At 39.4% G+C, this 16,136-nt stretch overlaps 2 protein-coding genes across 6 annotated transcripts in view; both read left to right on the top strand.

The window, feature by feature from the left end:
- Positions 1 to 12,483, top strand: part of PTPRR (protein tyrosine phosphatase receptor type R) — a 243,175-nt gene extending 230,692 nt beyond the window's left edge. For all 3 annotated transcript variants that reach the window (XM_019455098.2, XM_019455099.2, XM_019455100.2), the window contains one exon: positions 11,278 to 12,483. In XM_019455098.2, coding sequence (XP_019310643.1) covers positions 11,278 to 11,371 — 94 coding nt within the window. In that variant the 3' untranslated portion in view covers positions 11,372 to 12,483. The remainder of the gene's footprint in view (positions 1 to 11,277) is intronic.
- A 608-nt stretch (positions 12,484 to 13,091) lies between these two features.
- The window catches only part of PTPRB (protein tyrosine phosphatase receptor type B), a 118,928-nt gene continuing 115,883 nt past the window's right edge, over positions 13,092 to 16,136 (top strand). For 2 of the 3 annotated variants that reach the window (XM_019455094.2, XM_019455092.2), the window contains exons 1-2: positions 13,092 to 13,215; positions 14,465 to 14,860. In XM_019455094.2, the coding sequence (XP_019310639.2) occupies positions 13,161 to 13,215; positions 14,465 to 14,860 (451 nt within the window). In that variant the 5' untranslated portion in view covers positions 13,092 to 13,160. The remainder of the gene's footprint in view (positions 13,216 to 14,464; positions 14,861 to 16,136) is intronic. The other variant, XM_019455096.2, reaches the window with a different exon arrangement.

Consider the following 16,136-nt stretch of genomic DNA (forward strand, 5'->3'; position numbering starts at 1 on the left):
GGATTCCTTGGGCAAGAGCAGCTACCAGGGCCAAGTGCAGTATGAAAGTGTGAGGCTTCTTTTTAAAAAAAAAAAAAATTAAATATTTCAAGATGGTGACAGCAGAGCATTAACCCAAGTGCAAGGTTCTTCTCAACACGGGGAAGGGGCTCGTGTGACCCAGCAGGTCACGAGCCCATAAAATTGACCCTGTGGTGGGATATTTTTAGAATGAATGTAGACAGGCCTAAATCCTGTGTCCACTGGAATGGACACCCAAGGTCTCTAAGCACCCAAGGTCTCTCTGCTTAGAGACCTTGGGTGCTCTCTGTTTAGTGCTCCTGAATCATGTATCATTCATTCAACAAACATTTACTTAACACCTTCTACTGTACATGCATCAGGTACCTAGGCATAGAAAGATGGATTCCTTAACAGAATTTTCCAGACTGTGTTTCTCAGGGCACAGTTTAATTCCTAATTAAACTATGAGAGCCTGCCAAGTGCCAGATCCTCTTAGAGTGTATGCAGGCAAAAATAAATAAATAAAATAAAATAGGCTCTCAATTAAATGTGAGCTATGTACTCTATTTCTTAGAAGCCCTCCCCACATGGATATTCACAGTAAGTATTAAAACATTGAAGAATCTGGAAAGTCCCCCAGCACAGAAACCCATTTAACTTCCTTTAAGCTCTCTTTCATATTTAATTTGACCATACAAAACTTTCCTCAAAGCCTATCTAAATGGTACCGAAAGAAGTTGTAAATAATAAATATGAACTGTTCTTTCAAGAAGTTTGGTGGTGAAGAGAAGACAGAGAATGGCATAGGGATTTGAGCCGTGGGTGGTGACCATTAAAAAAGAGCACCCAGCTGAGAATAATAAGGGCTACAAAAGACAGAGCCAATATATCAAGGGGCTGATATTTTATGCACTGCAGCGTGCAAGCTCCACAGGACTTTCCCTTTGCTTTCATACTCCCTTTAACAATGACCTCTACCCACTGGTGATCCAAGACTGTGCACTGTGCATCTTTTTTTAATAGTTTACCCCCCACCACTTATGGGAAGTCCAGGGCACGGCCAACAGCCAAGAAGAAAGGCAGTGATTTAGATACTTCAAATGGGCTTTTTCCATGGATGATAAGAGTTTCAGCACTGAGCATGATCAAAAACCTGACTCCAAATGATGATGATGTTGGTGATGATGACAATGATGATGTTGATAAATTACAATGCCTGATCATTGTTATTCAACGTGCCAAAAGCAGGCAATGTGCTCTGAGATCACAAACCTGCATTTTAGCAAGAAATTCAAATGGTCTGGTTTAGAGATGAGTGTTCTGCTGAATGGATGTTTCCATTGTAACAACGATGACAAAGCCATTTGGTAGATTCCTCATTCCCTGGCAAGACATTATTTTCATTGGCTTTAGGGCAACTTCTATTAATAGATGTAACAGTTCTCACTGCAGATTCACGAGTCTGTGATTCTCTTTTTAATAATACTTTTGAGCATATTTTGAACTAAATTAGGATTTCTTTTTTTTTCCAAGTAGGAGTTCAAATTCAGTGCAAGGCACCCACCAGTGTTTTATTTAGAAGTGTATTAATGGATCATTCCTTCATTCCCATAGCTTTCATTTTTAATTAAAAGATGAAGTCGGTATTGGACAATTTGGACCAAGCACTGGCTGAGGAGATGAGGCACCAGGCAGCCACTAGAGTATGAGGGGCTGGAGGTCACTGGACCAGAGGTCAGGAAGCTTGGTACTAATCCTGGCTGTGCCTTAATTCCATGTGTGACCCCTTGTCCACTCTAGGCCTCTCTGTCTACATATGTAAAAAGAGAAATGGGCATATCAGTGGTCCCCCAACCTCTTCTGATATGAAGACCCCCTTTTATAAGAGTAAAATATTCCATGGACTTCAACTTGATACTTGTACTTTGAAATCCTTAATGCTAATAAATTAATTTTCATTCTGTGACTCAAAACAACACCTACATGCATTTAAAAATTAGTGATGCATATGTGTGTGTGTTTATTTGGTCTAATGATACTGCTAGATACACAGATAGGTTTGAGGACCCTTCCAATAAATGCCTTTTCCATCTTGGGATTCAGTGATTGGGAAGTGATCATCTAGCTCTCTAAACTCCCTTTCAACTATTGCATTCTTTGAGTCTTTGAACCTTGTTTCTGTAGAGAACAATGGAACGGCATTAACAGACAATCATAACATTTGCCAAACACCTACTAGGAAAGGGATGGTTTAAAAGAAACATAGTCAAATATTGTACAAATCTCTGAGTCTTCGGGTGGAATCCAAGACCTAAAAAGAGTGAATGATATATCCAAAGTCACATGACAAATTTTGACTGTCTTTTTTTTTTTAAACATTCTGAACTGAACTTCCAGTTTTTCTCTAATTAGATAGGCTAAATTCTGGATTTGTTTGGTTCCCAAAACACTGTTGTTTTCTGGAGTGGGAGACTAAATTGGGTTAAACACAAATTGAGAGGAAGTTCACATTCTAATCCTGCCTTTGACAATGACCCTGAACTAGATGCTGTATAAACCAGGGAAAATTGTTTATCTCTGATGGTTTCAGTTTAGATCATTATTGATATCTGAATATGATAAATACAATGAACTTTCTATTGGCCAGCATGACGAAAAAGGATTTTGTTTAGTCATATTTTCCTGTTAATAGAAATTACCATACGTACATAGGTCAACAATTTTCAAAACTTATGGTGAAAAAAAAGGGCCCATAGCATTGGCACTAAACTGAGCCCAATGTAATCATGTTTTATTAGTTAGATATTCCATATCTTGCTTAAATCTTCTAACCTTAAATATCACTAAATTGTTGTGTCTATACCATCTAAAGAACTTTAGTTGCTGTTAAAGCTAAACCAACCAGGTTTTACCATATTTAACTCTTGCTGCAAGAAATTCATTTAGGCTTGTGTGTGCCGAGGTTTTGCAGTATGACATAGTGAAAGGCCATTTACACAGTAAGTATGAGAAATAAACCTGTCCCTTTAAAAAACAGTAACAATCCTTAGTAACAAAATGGCCCAGGAAACTCAGGGGGCTCCCAGGTAGCTCAGTCAATTGTGCACCTGACTCTTGATTTCGGCTCGGGTCATGATACCAGGGTTGTGGGATTGAGCCCTGCATCAGGCTCAGCGCTGAGCCTGCTGAATATTCTCTCTCTTCCTATGCCCTTCCTGTACTCGCTTGCACGGGCATACTCTCTCTGCCCCCCTCTCTCTCTTTCTAAAAAACAAATAATTAATTTAAAAATAATAAAAATTTTTTAAAAACTCAGAAAATGCCTCCCATGCACATAGAAAATGACTCAGGAACAATACGTGGCCATCTGAAGACATCTAGGCAAGGATGAAAGGAACGTGTTCCTTTGCAGGTTGACCTCGAACAACTTCTTCCTCATCATATTTCTCTTAATCTCATTTGGCACCTTTGGACACTGGAAGAACTTGAAAACAGAATTTGGGAAGTGAAGCACATAAAATAATATGCAGTCTCAAGGCTTTTTTCTTTTCTTTTTTTTTTCTTTTTTTTTTTTTTTCCTTCCCCAGAAACAGGAAACAATCTGTCTAATCCTCCTTTTAGAGAGTCAGTGGTGAAATCTGCTGTTGTCTTTGTACATCCTTACCTTGGAGGCCTTAAACTGGAATGACATCCAAAAACCTTGCTTGTGGCTTCCCAGACAGGATAGAAAAGTGCTTCCAGTGTGCGTCATATCATTGTTTAAATGTTTTGATTAATCACTTTAGTGTGATGATTTTCTTTCTTTTTTTTTTTAAACTATAACAATCCAAGAGGAGGAATATATAAGCCATCAGTTTTCTAGGCTAATATGTGTTCCCAAAGTATTATTTGTTTCCAAAACTTGTTTAAAATAATTCCAAAGCTAAAATTTCCACCTGTTCATATAATTTTTATCAACCCTACCCTTACATTTCTCCATATCTCTCTGCATTCCCGACTCATTCCAAAGTTCCCATTAATTAGTGGATTTCAAAGATCTCATTTGAAGATCAGCAATTGAACATTTTGGTTTACTTCTTTTAAGGAAACTTAAGGATAAAGCCCCGGGGACTGGTATGGACTTATTTACCTGACATCACAGTTTCTAAGACTGTTACAAGAGGTCCTCTTAAAGAACACATTATGCCAAATGAATCTCCCAAGTGGTTGCCAGGACAACCTTTTCCTCCTTCTCAGCTTAGAGCTAATTGAGTATTAACCTGGGTGTTCAGAAGAAAATTGGTTAATTTTCAGGGAAAAAATGGAATTTAAGATATGCTAAACCATTGAATTATGACTGAATTATCGTTGGGTCTGTGCTGGCTTTTATGCCCTACACATACTTTGGAACACAGCTACTCCAGAGAAAATGTCTATGTCAAAATATCTGCTCAGAATCAGTCAGAACATTTATGTTTAAATTCTCCCTCCTGATACGATATAAAGGACACGGGGGAAAACCTTTGTTCAAGACACCTGAGTTACAGCAGCAGACATTAGCCTGGCTTGACTCACGCCCAAGCTGTCGAAGCTTTACCCATGAGGCACATTAACATCCACACCTTTTGTTCTAAATTTACTGTACCAAACTTTACCAAAAGAATTCCAGATTCAAAAATAATAAAAAGCCAAGGAGCGTAAGGTCCATTGTTAGCCCAGAAGTGAGTCACCGCTGCAGAATTTCTTCTGTCTACTGATTAGACCGGATACGCGCTGGGCGGTGCAGCAGGAAAGGCTGTTGCTGTCTGTATGTGTGAGTTAATAGTCACAAAAGGTCACAATTTTAACATGTGAAAAACCAAATCTCTCTCCTGGGCATCTGGGTTGGTTTTTTTCAACACACCCTCTTAGTAGCAAAGGGAAAAAACGACATTGCTTTTCCTTCCAACCTGAGTCTACCCCCAGCTGACACAGCTACGTGCTTCCCTGCATGGAGACAGAAGACACTGGTTTTTGTGTTTGGTGGGGCTGATGTGATATGAGACGTTTGACATTTCTAGAGGGCGGTATACGTCAGAGGCAGGCAACCAATACCACTTCTGTGATAAAAGGAATGACTTTCTTCCACAGCATGGAACGGGACAGAATTAGGGTGAACAAATAATTGATCATCCAGACCAAGGCACTCCTGTCAGTGAAGGGTGGCTCTATTAGCAATTACACAGGACAAGAAGAGTGAACCAGGACTATCCCAAGCAAACCAGACGCATGATCACCCCAGGCACCGCGTCAGCTAAGCACTTACCAGAAGAATAAGAAAAATAATATGTAGCATTTATTTAGTACTCACTAAATAACAATCACTGTGCTAAGCGTTTTATGTATTGCCCAGTTTAAACCTTGCAAAACTTGAAAATTTACTAGGTAAATACAGTTTGCCAAGCCAGTGGTTTTCAAACTTTTTTGGTGAACAATAGGAAACAAAATAATGGGAAGACAAAATCTTCCACAGAGCACCAACATTGAAAGCCAATTTAAAAATAAATAAAATAAAACAAGATAAAATAAAATAAAATAAAATAAAATACACAACTGCCTTGGTCAAAACCAGGATTAGGAGCTAGTCCTAAAACCCAAGCCCCTCCTCCACCCTGCCATGGCCCCTCAAGCACCACCGCAGAACCGTGGGCTGCTAAGAATTCTGCGAAGAGCCTCTGTCTAGAGATTGATATGGTCTGACTAATTTAATCCTCACAATCTGCTGAGGTTTGTCATTAGTGTCATTTTTAAGCGAAGAAAGCCCAGCTGGGAAGGATCATACAGTGAGGAGATTTAAAAGCAAGGATTCAAACGTGAATCTGTCAGACTCCAAGCCCACTTCTTTATATGACATCACCTGCCTCTACTGTAGCAGACTTCTAGGCTGGTTAATATTTAGAAACATATTTGGACCTTTCCATCTCAGCTTGCCCAACCAGGGCAATACTGTGTTCCCTGCCAGGTGTATTCTGAGTTTTCCAAGGCCTTCAGAGGTCCCATTCCAGAGCCTTTCAGGCAGTCCTGTTCCACCAGATACCAGCAAAGTGTAACAATAACAACGACGATAGCTAGCAGCTTGGTATCTGTATGTGCTCTGCTGTGCGCAGAGCATCTTGAATGGATTGTCCCGTTGCTTTCTCACAACAATGCTATGAGGTAGACACCATTATGTTATTACCTCATCATTTTGCAGATGAGAAAACTGAGTACTGCAAAAATTATGTAGTAAGGTAAAGCAGATAGTAAGTGTTGGAGAAAGGATTTGTCTCAACAACAGTGTATGGTGTCTTCTGTCTTAACACACTTTAGTCCCTACGGGCGATGAACCTGACACCTCGGTATTCCAAACCTTTCAGAGCCACAGTCACTTTCATAACTCACTGGTCCCTTTGCCCCAGTTTCTTGGGGCTTTTTTTCCCCCACTCTTTTTTGGTAAACTAATTCCTGCTCTGGCAGTAGGTATTGAACCTTGTTTGTTTTTGATCTGGGAACTGGAACTCTGGGAAGTAGCTTCGTACCTAAAGAGGATTCTCCAGGAGAGATGATGCTTTAATACAATGTATTAAGTAATGGTGGGGCATGCTGCCTGATTCACAATGGTCCATCTATTTTGGGCCCCATAGGCCTTCTCCACTGAAGCATCATATTGATCAGCACGGAAGTCTTTTAAAATCCACCTTGGTTGAGTTTAAACTATGATCTCCTGGGGGCCAAAGATCATTTTAGTGCCTGCTCTTCTCTTTTTTAATCCTTTTATTTTAAAGACTTTTATTTATTTATTTATTTTAAGTAATCTCTACACCCAGCGTGGGGCTCGAATTCACAACCAAGAGTCAAGAGTCAGATGCTCTATTGACTGAGCCAGCCAGCCACCCCTAAATGTTTATTTGTTTATTTTGAGGAGAGGAAGGGCAGAGAGAGAAGGAGAGAGAGGATCCCAAGCAGGCTCCATGCGGTCAGTGCAGAGCCCATCAGGGGGCTGGATCCCACAAACTGTGAGATCATGACCTGAGCTGAAATCGGGAGTTGGAAGCTCAACCAACTGAGCCATCCAGGTGCCCCCAGTGCCTGCTCTTTAAAAGGAAGTTGGAGGATGATTTTTAAAGAAATGAAAAGAGCATCCCTGCTTCTTACCTTCAAAGACCAGCATGTGTTTTAAACTTTACATCAGTGGTTGGGGGGTGGGGGGTGGGGAACACCTCAGGGGCTCATTAAGTTGAGTGCCCAACTTCGGCTCAAGTCATGATCTCATGGGTTCGTGAGTTCATACCCCACATTGGGCTTGCTGCTGTCAGCGCAGAACCCAGTTCAGATCCTCTGTTTCCCTCTCTCTATGGCCCTCCACTACTCACACTCTCTTTCTCAAAAATAAATAAAAACATTTTTAAAAAATACTTTAAACTGTACATCACTGTATGGATCCAGACTTCAGCAAGTCCATCTAGCCCTGTCTGACCTGAAAGGTACCTAACAACCAAGTCAGAGCTCTCCTAGAGGATGAACTATTACAGGGCTCTCCTGAGGGTTCTGTATAATCTGGCATTATTCACTTCTCGTATAACTGCATTTTGCATGCAGGCACTACATTAGCTTCTTGGGTATTATTTTTACCGTGGCTAATCTATAAAAAGACTGTGTAAAATCTGCACGGTAATCCTAAATTTTAAATTCTTACAAAGATCAACAGAGTATTCTATATTCCACTATATGCAATTAGATATTTACCAAATATTTTCAGAGATAATTGTGATGAGTTCCTGAATTTGAGCCAGACTCCAGTGAATGCATCCTGTAATACCCTTTGCCTTCTTTTAGCCCAGAGTTTATCTGCTTTCTTATGACATGAAAATAGCATGGCCTGAGTAATCTACATGACAGGCATTCACTTAAGACTAGGAAGTGCTTTTCATTGTTGCAAATATGAGAAGGCTATAACATTATGCCTATCTTTAAAGGACCTACAACTTAGTTAGAAACAATTTTGGAATGGGATAGACAGTATATCACATGATAGCAAATGACTTATAATAAAGACGCCACCTTGGCCCGGTCTTTTCCTCCTCCATTATGAATGACAGTTAAAAAGAAATAAAGCATGCTTCTTAAATATCTGGAAGACATAAAGCTGGGAGTAAGAAATGAAAGGTTAATATATTGAATGATAGAAATCATGATGACAGTAAATAAAAACTTTGTGCTGAAACCAACAAGTTGAAATTAATAGGACTGATTAGAAAATCCTGCACTTAGTTTCAAAAAGTCAATAGCTTAAGTACAGGATGAGAGCAAACTGTAACTTTCACACTCAAAATTAAAACAAACAAACAAACAAAAAAAATCCTGCAGACTTCATAAGCCCAAACCTTCACTCGATATCTTAAAAGTGTTGTTGGGCACCAGGCACCAGATGGGTACCATGAGATCTTATCATCTGATGTACCTGCAAATGCAAGCTCATTGGCCTATGACATGCAGCTCAAAGGAGAAAATATTCCCAGTGACTAGATCCTGTCAGGAGTAGACACAACACTGTAAGAAGGTCATCTTTGATAAAATGGCCTATAGACGAAGGAGACTAGATTGGTGGGTGACCGGGAAACCGAACTTTATAGAAATATTGAGGGACCACAGGATGTTTAGTCTAGAGAAGAAAAGATTACGGGACTTTGATGGTTGTTTTCCAGCATTTAGAAAGCTATTGTGTGACTACAAGAGGGAGTCTTTAGACTTTTTTTGGGGTTATTTCAGTTCAACCAATGGGGTGAAAGTTAGATAGGAGCAGATTCATTTTCTCTCTTCAGAAGCTTTCCTGCAACTTTGGGAAAGGCTGCTTCTTAAGACCTCTCACCTCCCCATGAGCATTCCAGCAGAAACTAGCTGACCATATGCCATGTAGACTGCTCCCTTCTGGAAAGCCTACATTGTGCCGGCAATTGGCATAAATTGAATCACTCTGCTGAAAATGCTTTCCAGATTAGGTGGGAAGTAATAATTTCTCATATACCTTCCTTAAACCTGCATACCCACAAGATTTTGCTAGCCTACACCTAATCAGTTTGTTTCCCCATCTCCCCCATATTTGCTGGCAGAAACAATCTTGACTTAGTTAACAGAATGTCATAGAAAATATACTCTGAGCAAGAAGATATGCTGCTGACCCACTTGGGGGTAACATGGGTATGAAAACTTGGACCATGTCTTTGTTCATTCACCAGTTGGACACGTAAATACCACTGCTCACCAGAACAGACAAGAAAGGGAAGAGCTTACCTCAAAGTGAGGTAAATGGTGAGACGAAATTCATAGAGGAGAGCCTAAGAGATGGAGCCACATATAAGGCCCCACATTGAACCATCAGCAGTTTAAGGGGGAAAACTAATGGTTCTCTGAGCTGTGTGAAGCCAGGTAAAGGGAGGTACCTCTCAGCTTCCTGGAGCTGCCCTGCTATTTACTATGGCTGTGTCTCTTAAGCATCACAGCCAAAGCCAACATCTTTTGGACACCTCCTGTGGTTTGAGGTGTGCCCAGATGTTACCATCCAGCTAAGAAGAAGAAGAAAAACCACATCTTCAGTTTGCCATTTCTGTTGTCAACTTGTGACCAAGGAACACATTGGCCAGAAAGTTGCCTTCAATACAACAAAATGTATAGTTTTGGGGGGAAAGACCAATGAAATACTTCTGCCATTAAGTTGCTATCACTGAAATTTACCTCTTTGTTTCTTGCCAAATACATCATTTTGGCATCATGTCAACCTGCTTAGTTTAATTTAGAAGGGTGAAATCTCACTCACTTAATAACATCACTGCGTAGAGGAGAGAAGGCTTAATATTTTAATGTTTTGTAAGCTTATATTTATAGAGGTTGACAAGTAAACATAGATACAAGCTCAGTTTCAGTTATTACCATTAACCAGAAATCACATTACACTGAGGTAGTCTATCTTGTTTTTAAAGCTGAAGTGCTTACATGGCCGAGAATTAATTATTTTGAATGGTAACAACCTCTTGGAAGAACTGGCTAAAACGTAATTTTAAAATGGGTTGTGGGGCTCCTGGGTGGCTCAGTCAGTTAAGCATCCAACTTTGGCTCAGGTCATCTCATGGTTCATGAGTTGGAGCCCCACATCCGGTGAACCGGAGACCCGCCTGGGGTGAGCTCGGCCCTGCTTCAGACTTCACACTGACAGTGCAGAGCCTGCATGGGATTCTCTCTCTCTCCCTGTCTCTGCCCCTTACACACTAGTACCCCCTCTTTCTCAATAATAAGTAAATAAATAATGAAATAATGAAATCAGTTGTAGGACTGTATGGTTATAGAGACTTTATAAGACATCAAATAGTTACTAACAGTGATTCTGTTATTCAGTGAGCAGGAACAATAAGTAGCATTTACATTACTGTCAGTAGCTTTGCCAGGTAAAAGAACTGTTATTATAAAGAGCAAAATGTGATATAATTAATTTATCTATAGAAGTATAATGAGAAGCATCATCAATATTTCTCAGGAAAGTAGCTGCCTTCTACTAATCCAGGAACAAAAGGTACCCTGAGTAACTAGTAATGATAACGTTGATAACAAAGGGAAAAAAGCAATTCCCTTTTTCCAACTCATTTAATGTCCCGCCCACTATTGTATTCAGATACCCAGCATACCACACCTAAAGATTAAGGTTGTTTCTATATCACATACCCAATGAGACCATTCCAGGATAGTTCTTTCTACTTGTACAAAGAGCAACACCTCACAGTTGAGTTTGTTTGGTGAACCTGCTTCAACTTTAATCCAAGTATATAAACCATTTTAACACGAGATGAATTATAAGCCACCTGAGAAGTGATACTAACACTCTAGATATATGAATTCACTTAACGCTCACAAGAATACTATGCAATAGGTACTATCATTCCACTTTAACAGAGGAGGAAACTGAAACATAAAAGGTTTTAAGGAACTTGCCCAAGATCACACAGCTAAGAATTGGTATAGGAGAGATTTCAGCTCAGCCTGGGTGGTCCGAAAATCTAAGTACTTACCCAGTAGGCAGTACCACCTCCCCGGTAATGGTATGTAGCAAAAATTAATTAAGCGTCTAGTGTATACCAGGCACTGTGATAATCTCCTTATACACATTAGCATATTAAGTTCACCAGGTCAACAGTTCTGTGTCTTTGGCATAATACCCTAGCTTGGATATAGTCTCTTAAGACTGCAGGACGTTAGCAATAAGAAGTTACTGTATTCTCTTTCTTGTAGGGGTGGAATGGTCCAAACTAGTGAGCAGTATGAATTTGTACATCATGCTCTGTGCCTGTATGAGAGCAGACTTTCAGCAGAAACTGTCCAGTGATTCTCTGAAGATTTACCAGACCATCAATCTCTAGGGGTAGTTAATCAATTACCCACCTGAGGCTTCTGGAAGGAACTTCCTGCAATGGAAGGAAAAGAGAAGTCCTGAAGCCAAGCTGTGGCACGGATTGTGGAAGATGGCAACACAATTAAAGACTGCCAGCCTCTTGTGTATATGAATGCATTTGTAAGCATCCCCTAAGTTATTTTGAAGGTCCTATGCTGATGGAGGTATGATAGATTTCTCACACAGCTAAGGAGACTTTTGTTTTGTCTGTATTGACTACCTGCCACACAGAATGTACGGATGAAATACTCGGTGATGTATGTCATCAGATGACAACTGGAGAAGCTGCTGAAGAAATTATTATTATGTGTTTAGATGCTTTAATGTTTGCAAAATCTGTCTTGTGAATGGACTGTCAGCTGTTAAACTGTTCCTGTTTTAAGTGCTATTACCTTTCTCAGTTACCAGAATCTTGCCGTTAAGGTCGCAAGTGATTGATAATGGATTTTTCACAAATAAGTCCTTGTTTTTGAAAAAAAAAAATCAAAAGCAGTACTATTTTATATGGAAATGTGTCTTGATAATATTACCTATAAATGTGTATTTATCAGTACCTCCTGTCAATCAATTACAGAGCACAATGATTGTCACTGGGTGTATATGTATTTACTCTCTATTATTGGACATAGAGGTGGTTTCTGCTCCAAAACTCCAGCCACTGTATTTCTACATTGTGAGTCATTTTACTTTAAAAGGGAAAAACAAATTTGTAGCAACTATGATGTATCAAGAATTTTAAATCTCTGTGTCTCTTTTACTAAGAAAGAATTTTTGAATATTCTATCTACCTAGAATCTCTCTCCCCTCCCCCCCCAAAAAAGGCAGATCCCTTTGGGAATGAAGTAAACTGTCCCATTTCCAGAAGTTCTCCAAAAGGTTGCTGCCATGGATATTCTTAAATTTCTGAAAGGTTTTAATCCTCAAGAGACAAATAAAGTTAAAAAAAATGCACTCAGCAAACACTAGATGTTCTGCCCAAATATGAATTTTCAAAGCAGCTATGTTGACTTTGTTTCATACTGCCAATAAACTACTCTTAATACTAAGTATTGAGTAAAGCATCTACTTTTTTTTCCTCTTGGGAAGAAGCTCTTATCTTTTGGGGGAAGCCTGGAGTAGGTAATAAGATGGGTTTAATTTTAGTCTCTGCCTCTTCAGTGGAGATAACTGTCTCTAAATGTAATATTGTCATCACTTGAGGGATAATGATCTAGAAGTGCCATCATTATGTGGTTTTCCTCAATAGACTCCCAGCATATCATTATAAAACAGTACATGTTTACGTCTTTATATCACTTGTCATAGGCCCTCATAAATTACATGACTTGTGTTTATTCAGCAGAATCAATATCACCTGAAGAGATGTAATGTTTTAGGAACATTCAATTAACTAAGATTACAATTCTTTTCTTCCCTCTTGAGGCTAAGAAGTAGTCATGTGCCAAAGAGATGTAGGAGAAAACTTACAAGTTTTATTCTGCTCCTGGAGGTCAGAATTTTTTCTACATAAAAAAAGGAGAGGTAATCATAATCCCTTCTTTCTAAGGAAACAGACAAAAGGACACTGGTGTAAAACTTCCCCAAACAATTCAATAGGAGGAAGTGCTCGTCACTGACTTTTTCCCCCCACCACGAAGGCACATTTCCTTCCTAGTCTTTGCTTCTCTTATCTGGGAGATTTTTTTTCCCCCCAAGCAAAGCATGAACAGTTGTTAAGTGGAAAATGGAGGCTGAATTTTACATGGCGATTCTTACCTGCTTAATCTTTGGGAATTCAGGTGAGTAGGCTTGCCTCCCTTGGGGCATTTCTCCAATAGCCAGCAGAGGAGTCTCTGTCCTTTGAAGTGTCTGAAATAAGGCGGAAATGGAGCCAGGTCTCCATGGCAGTTTAACCAAAGACGTTGAGGAGGGGGAATAAAAGGAGCCGGCTCTGTCCACTCTGCTGAGACTTTTCTCTGAAAGAAAATAAATGGCCTCCTCTTGTCCTCCTAATAACTCGGAGAGCTCCTGAAATGGCATCTTTATAGGAGACAGTGAAGCACCTTGAGGAGAAACTGATTTATGTGGCAATCTGTGGCATTCTCCATGTTTTTTCCTTATCAGGTTATAGTTTTGTTTTTTTGTGTATGTTAAAGAAGGAAAATATAAGGAGATATAACTAAAGGAGGTGAAGAAGTGAGGTGTGTTTTATTTGGAAGTTGCTATTTGGAAGGAACGTCTGAATATTTTCATGGGAGAGTAGAGCAAATTAAGTAAAAGCTCAGAAAATGGTTTCTGATCCAGAACATTGCACTTTTTAATACTGATGTTTAATAATTGGATGTTTAATTTTTTTTTGTCAAGAAATGCTGGGTTTTTTTGTTTTGTTTGAGATTGTCACAATATAGAGAAATGCTTCTCTCCAGGACTGTAAGAAATTGTATTTGTGATCAATACGTTCACTGGTCACTATTAGCTAAGAAGGTTTAGAGGGGTGGGAAAATTTGTTTTATTTTTGTTTTGTTTTGAGATGAATACATCTAATTTTTAAACATGTATCCAAATTATGTAATTTATGTAAAAATACTACTGCAGTGCTAACTTAAGAATTGGAAAAAGGGGTGCTTTTTTAGAATGGGGGATGGTGATGAGATGGAAAGAGTATAATGGTCAAAAGGGGAATGGAGCTTTTTATAACTTCAATATATTTAATAATTGGGCTAAAATATCACACCATATTCTTTGGATGGTTTGGTGTCTTTTTCAAGCTTCCTTTTATTATTTCAGTGGAAGTGTGTTTTCTTCCCTAAACCATGTGAAAGTAAAAGAAAGGGAGCGAAGTATGACATTTTAACAGTTTGACAATGTCAGCCTTGGGATTTTAAATCACGTGTGTTGAATCTGGGACTATTCACTCGAAATGATAGTAATAGCAAAAGACAAGTAAACCTTGTATTTTCACTGGACTGATTTGCGGGTGGGATGTTTTGTTTTCTGATGGGCCTTATAATTTTCTACATAGTACTTTATGAGTATCTCATCTTCCAGAGGGGTTTCAGATTGTCCATGTCCATAAACAAGAGTGCCTTTCCAAAAATAAGAGAGTGGTGGTGGGTTTGTGCAATGGGACCAGCCAGAACCAGCAGTGGATGTGGACTGAGGATGGAAAACTCCTTCATGTTAAATCTGCTCTGTGCCTGGGCATCTCCAGCTCTTCTCGTGGCCCTTCCCTACCAGCTGTCTCTACCCACTGCTACCAGGCACCCCGATGGACTTGCCATGAGCAGGAAGGGTTCCTTGAGGTGGAAAATACCTCTCTCTTTCTCAAGAAACAAGGCTCCAAGGTAGTGGTCAAGAAGGACAGGAAATACCTCCATAGCTGGATGAAAATTGATGTCAACAAGGAGGGAAAACCAGTGAATGGAAGCCTGTGCTTAAAAAAAGGTGAGCTATTCTTTTCAGAATTGATTCTGAAAGTTCTTCTGCTCAATGTTGTTTGTTTGTTTCACATTAAAGGGATATCTTTTTACCTCAACACAATGCCTATCTATGGCACATTCATAAGCTAATGGGAATGGATCATGTGGTTCCCACTGATGTGGAAAACTTCATTATCCTTGTTAAATAAGCCCTCCTCATTAAATTAGCCCAACATCTTTCCTTTTACCTCTTACTTTTCCTTCCCTTCTTTCCTTGCTTCTTTTATTAATTAAACAAACATTTATTGAGTTTCTCTTTTGTACCACACTGTAGACATTTTGGTTAGATACCATTATATAGGAATATAAATCTAGGCATAAATGCAGCATACATATGTAATGACTAAAGCCAGTGATCAGGAAATTAATAATTCTGCTGATGTAGATAATTCTCTGATTAGGAGGAACTAGTAAAACATCAAAATGGTGTTTGAGAAAGACTGGAAAATACATTGTGCCTTTGCAAATTTTTTGTACTAAAGTTTAGGGGTACAAGAGGTTACATACTTTTGAAATGGTAAGAACCAGTGCATTGTCACAGAGTTTTCTGATTTGTTGACCATTGGTGGATATAATCTAGATGACAGATCCAGTAAAAACTTGTATATACGTGCACAAATTCCTGGTGCAGCACACAGTTCAATCCTGTGCTGGGGATTTTATTGTGGATACAGCTTAATTTTCTATTTTACTTAATCATTTTATTGCTTATTTACTCCTATAGTAGAGATATGCTTTAGGAATTCATGAAAGATAAAACTAATAGAATCATTAGATATTAGGTACAAATGGACCTTGTAAGTCACTGGAGAAATTCTCTAGAAAAGAAGCCCATCATTGAGGAGATTGCAATTTATCAAGGTTGAGTGAATTATCCCAGATTAATTGGTGGCAAAGGTCTGATTGGAACCCAAATGTCTTAATTCCCTGTCCAGTGTACTTTCCATTATACAGTGTTTTGCAAATGCTTAACCACAGAATTTTGCCCAGTTGACTACATAAGAATCCGACCCGGGGGAGGAGAAGCAATCTCTGCCATCATTTCTTCTCCCCTACCACCTTCAAGATTCTGTTTCAAGAAATTTGGACTAGGGGCGCCAGGGTGGCGCAGTCGGTTAAGCGTCCGACTTCAGCCAGGTCACGATCTCGCGGTCCGTGAGTTCGAGCCCCGCGTCAGGCTCTGGGCTGATGGCTCGGAGCCTGGAGCCTGCTTCCAATTCTGTGTCTCCCTCTCTCTCTGC

The sequence above is a fragment of the Panthera pardus genome, unplaced genomic scaffold (assembly GCF_024362965.1).
Source record: "Panthera pardus isolate Hobbes unplaced genomic scaffold, ASM2436296v1 HiC_scaffold_6, whole genome shotgun sequence".
Taxonomy (NCBI): domain Eukaryota; kingdom Metazoa; phylum Chordata; class Mammalia; order Carnivora; family Felidae; genus Panthera; species Panthera pardus.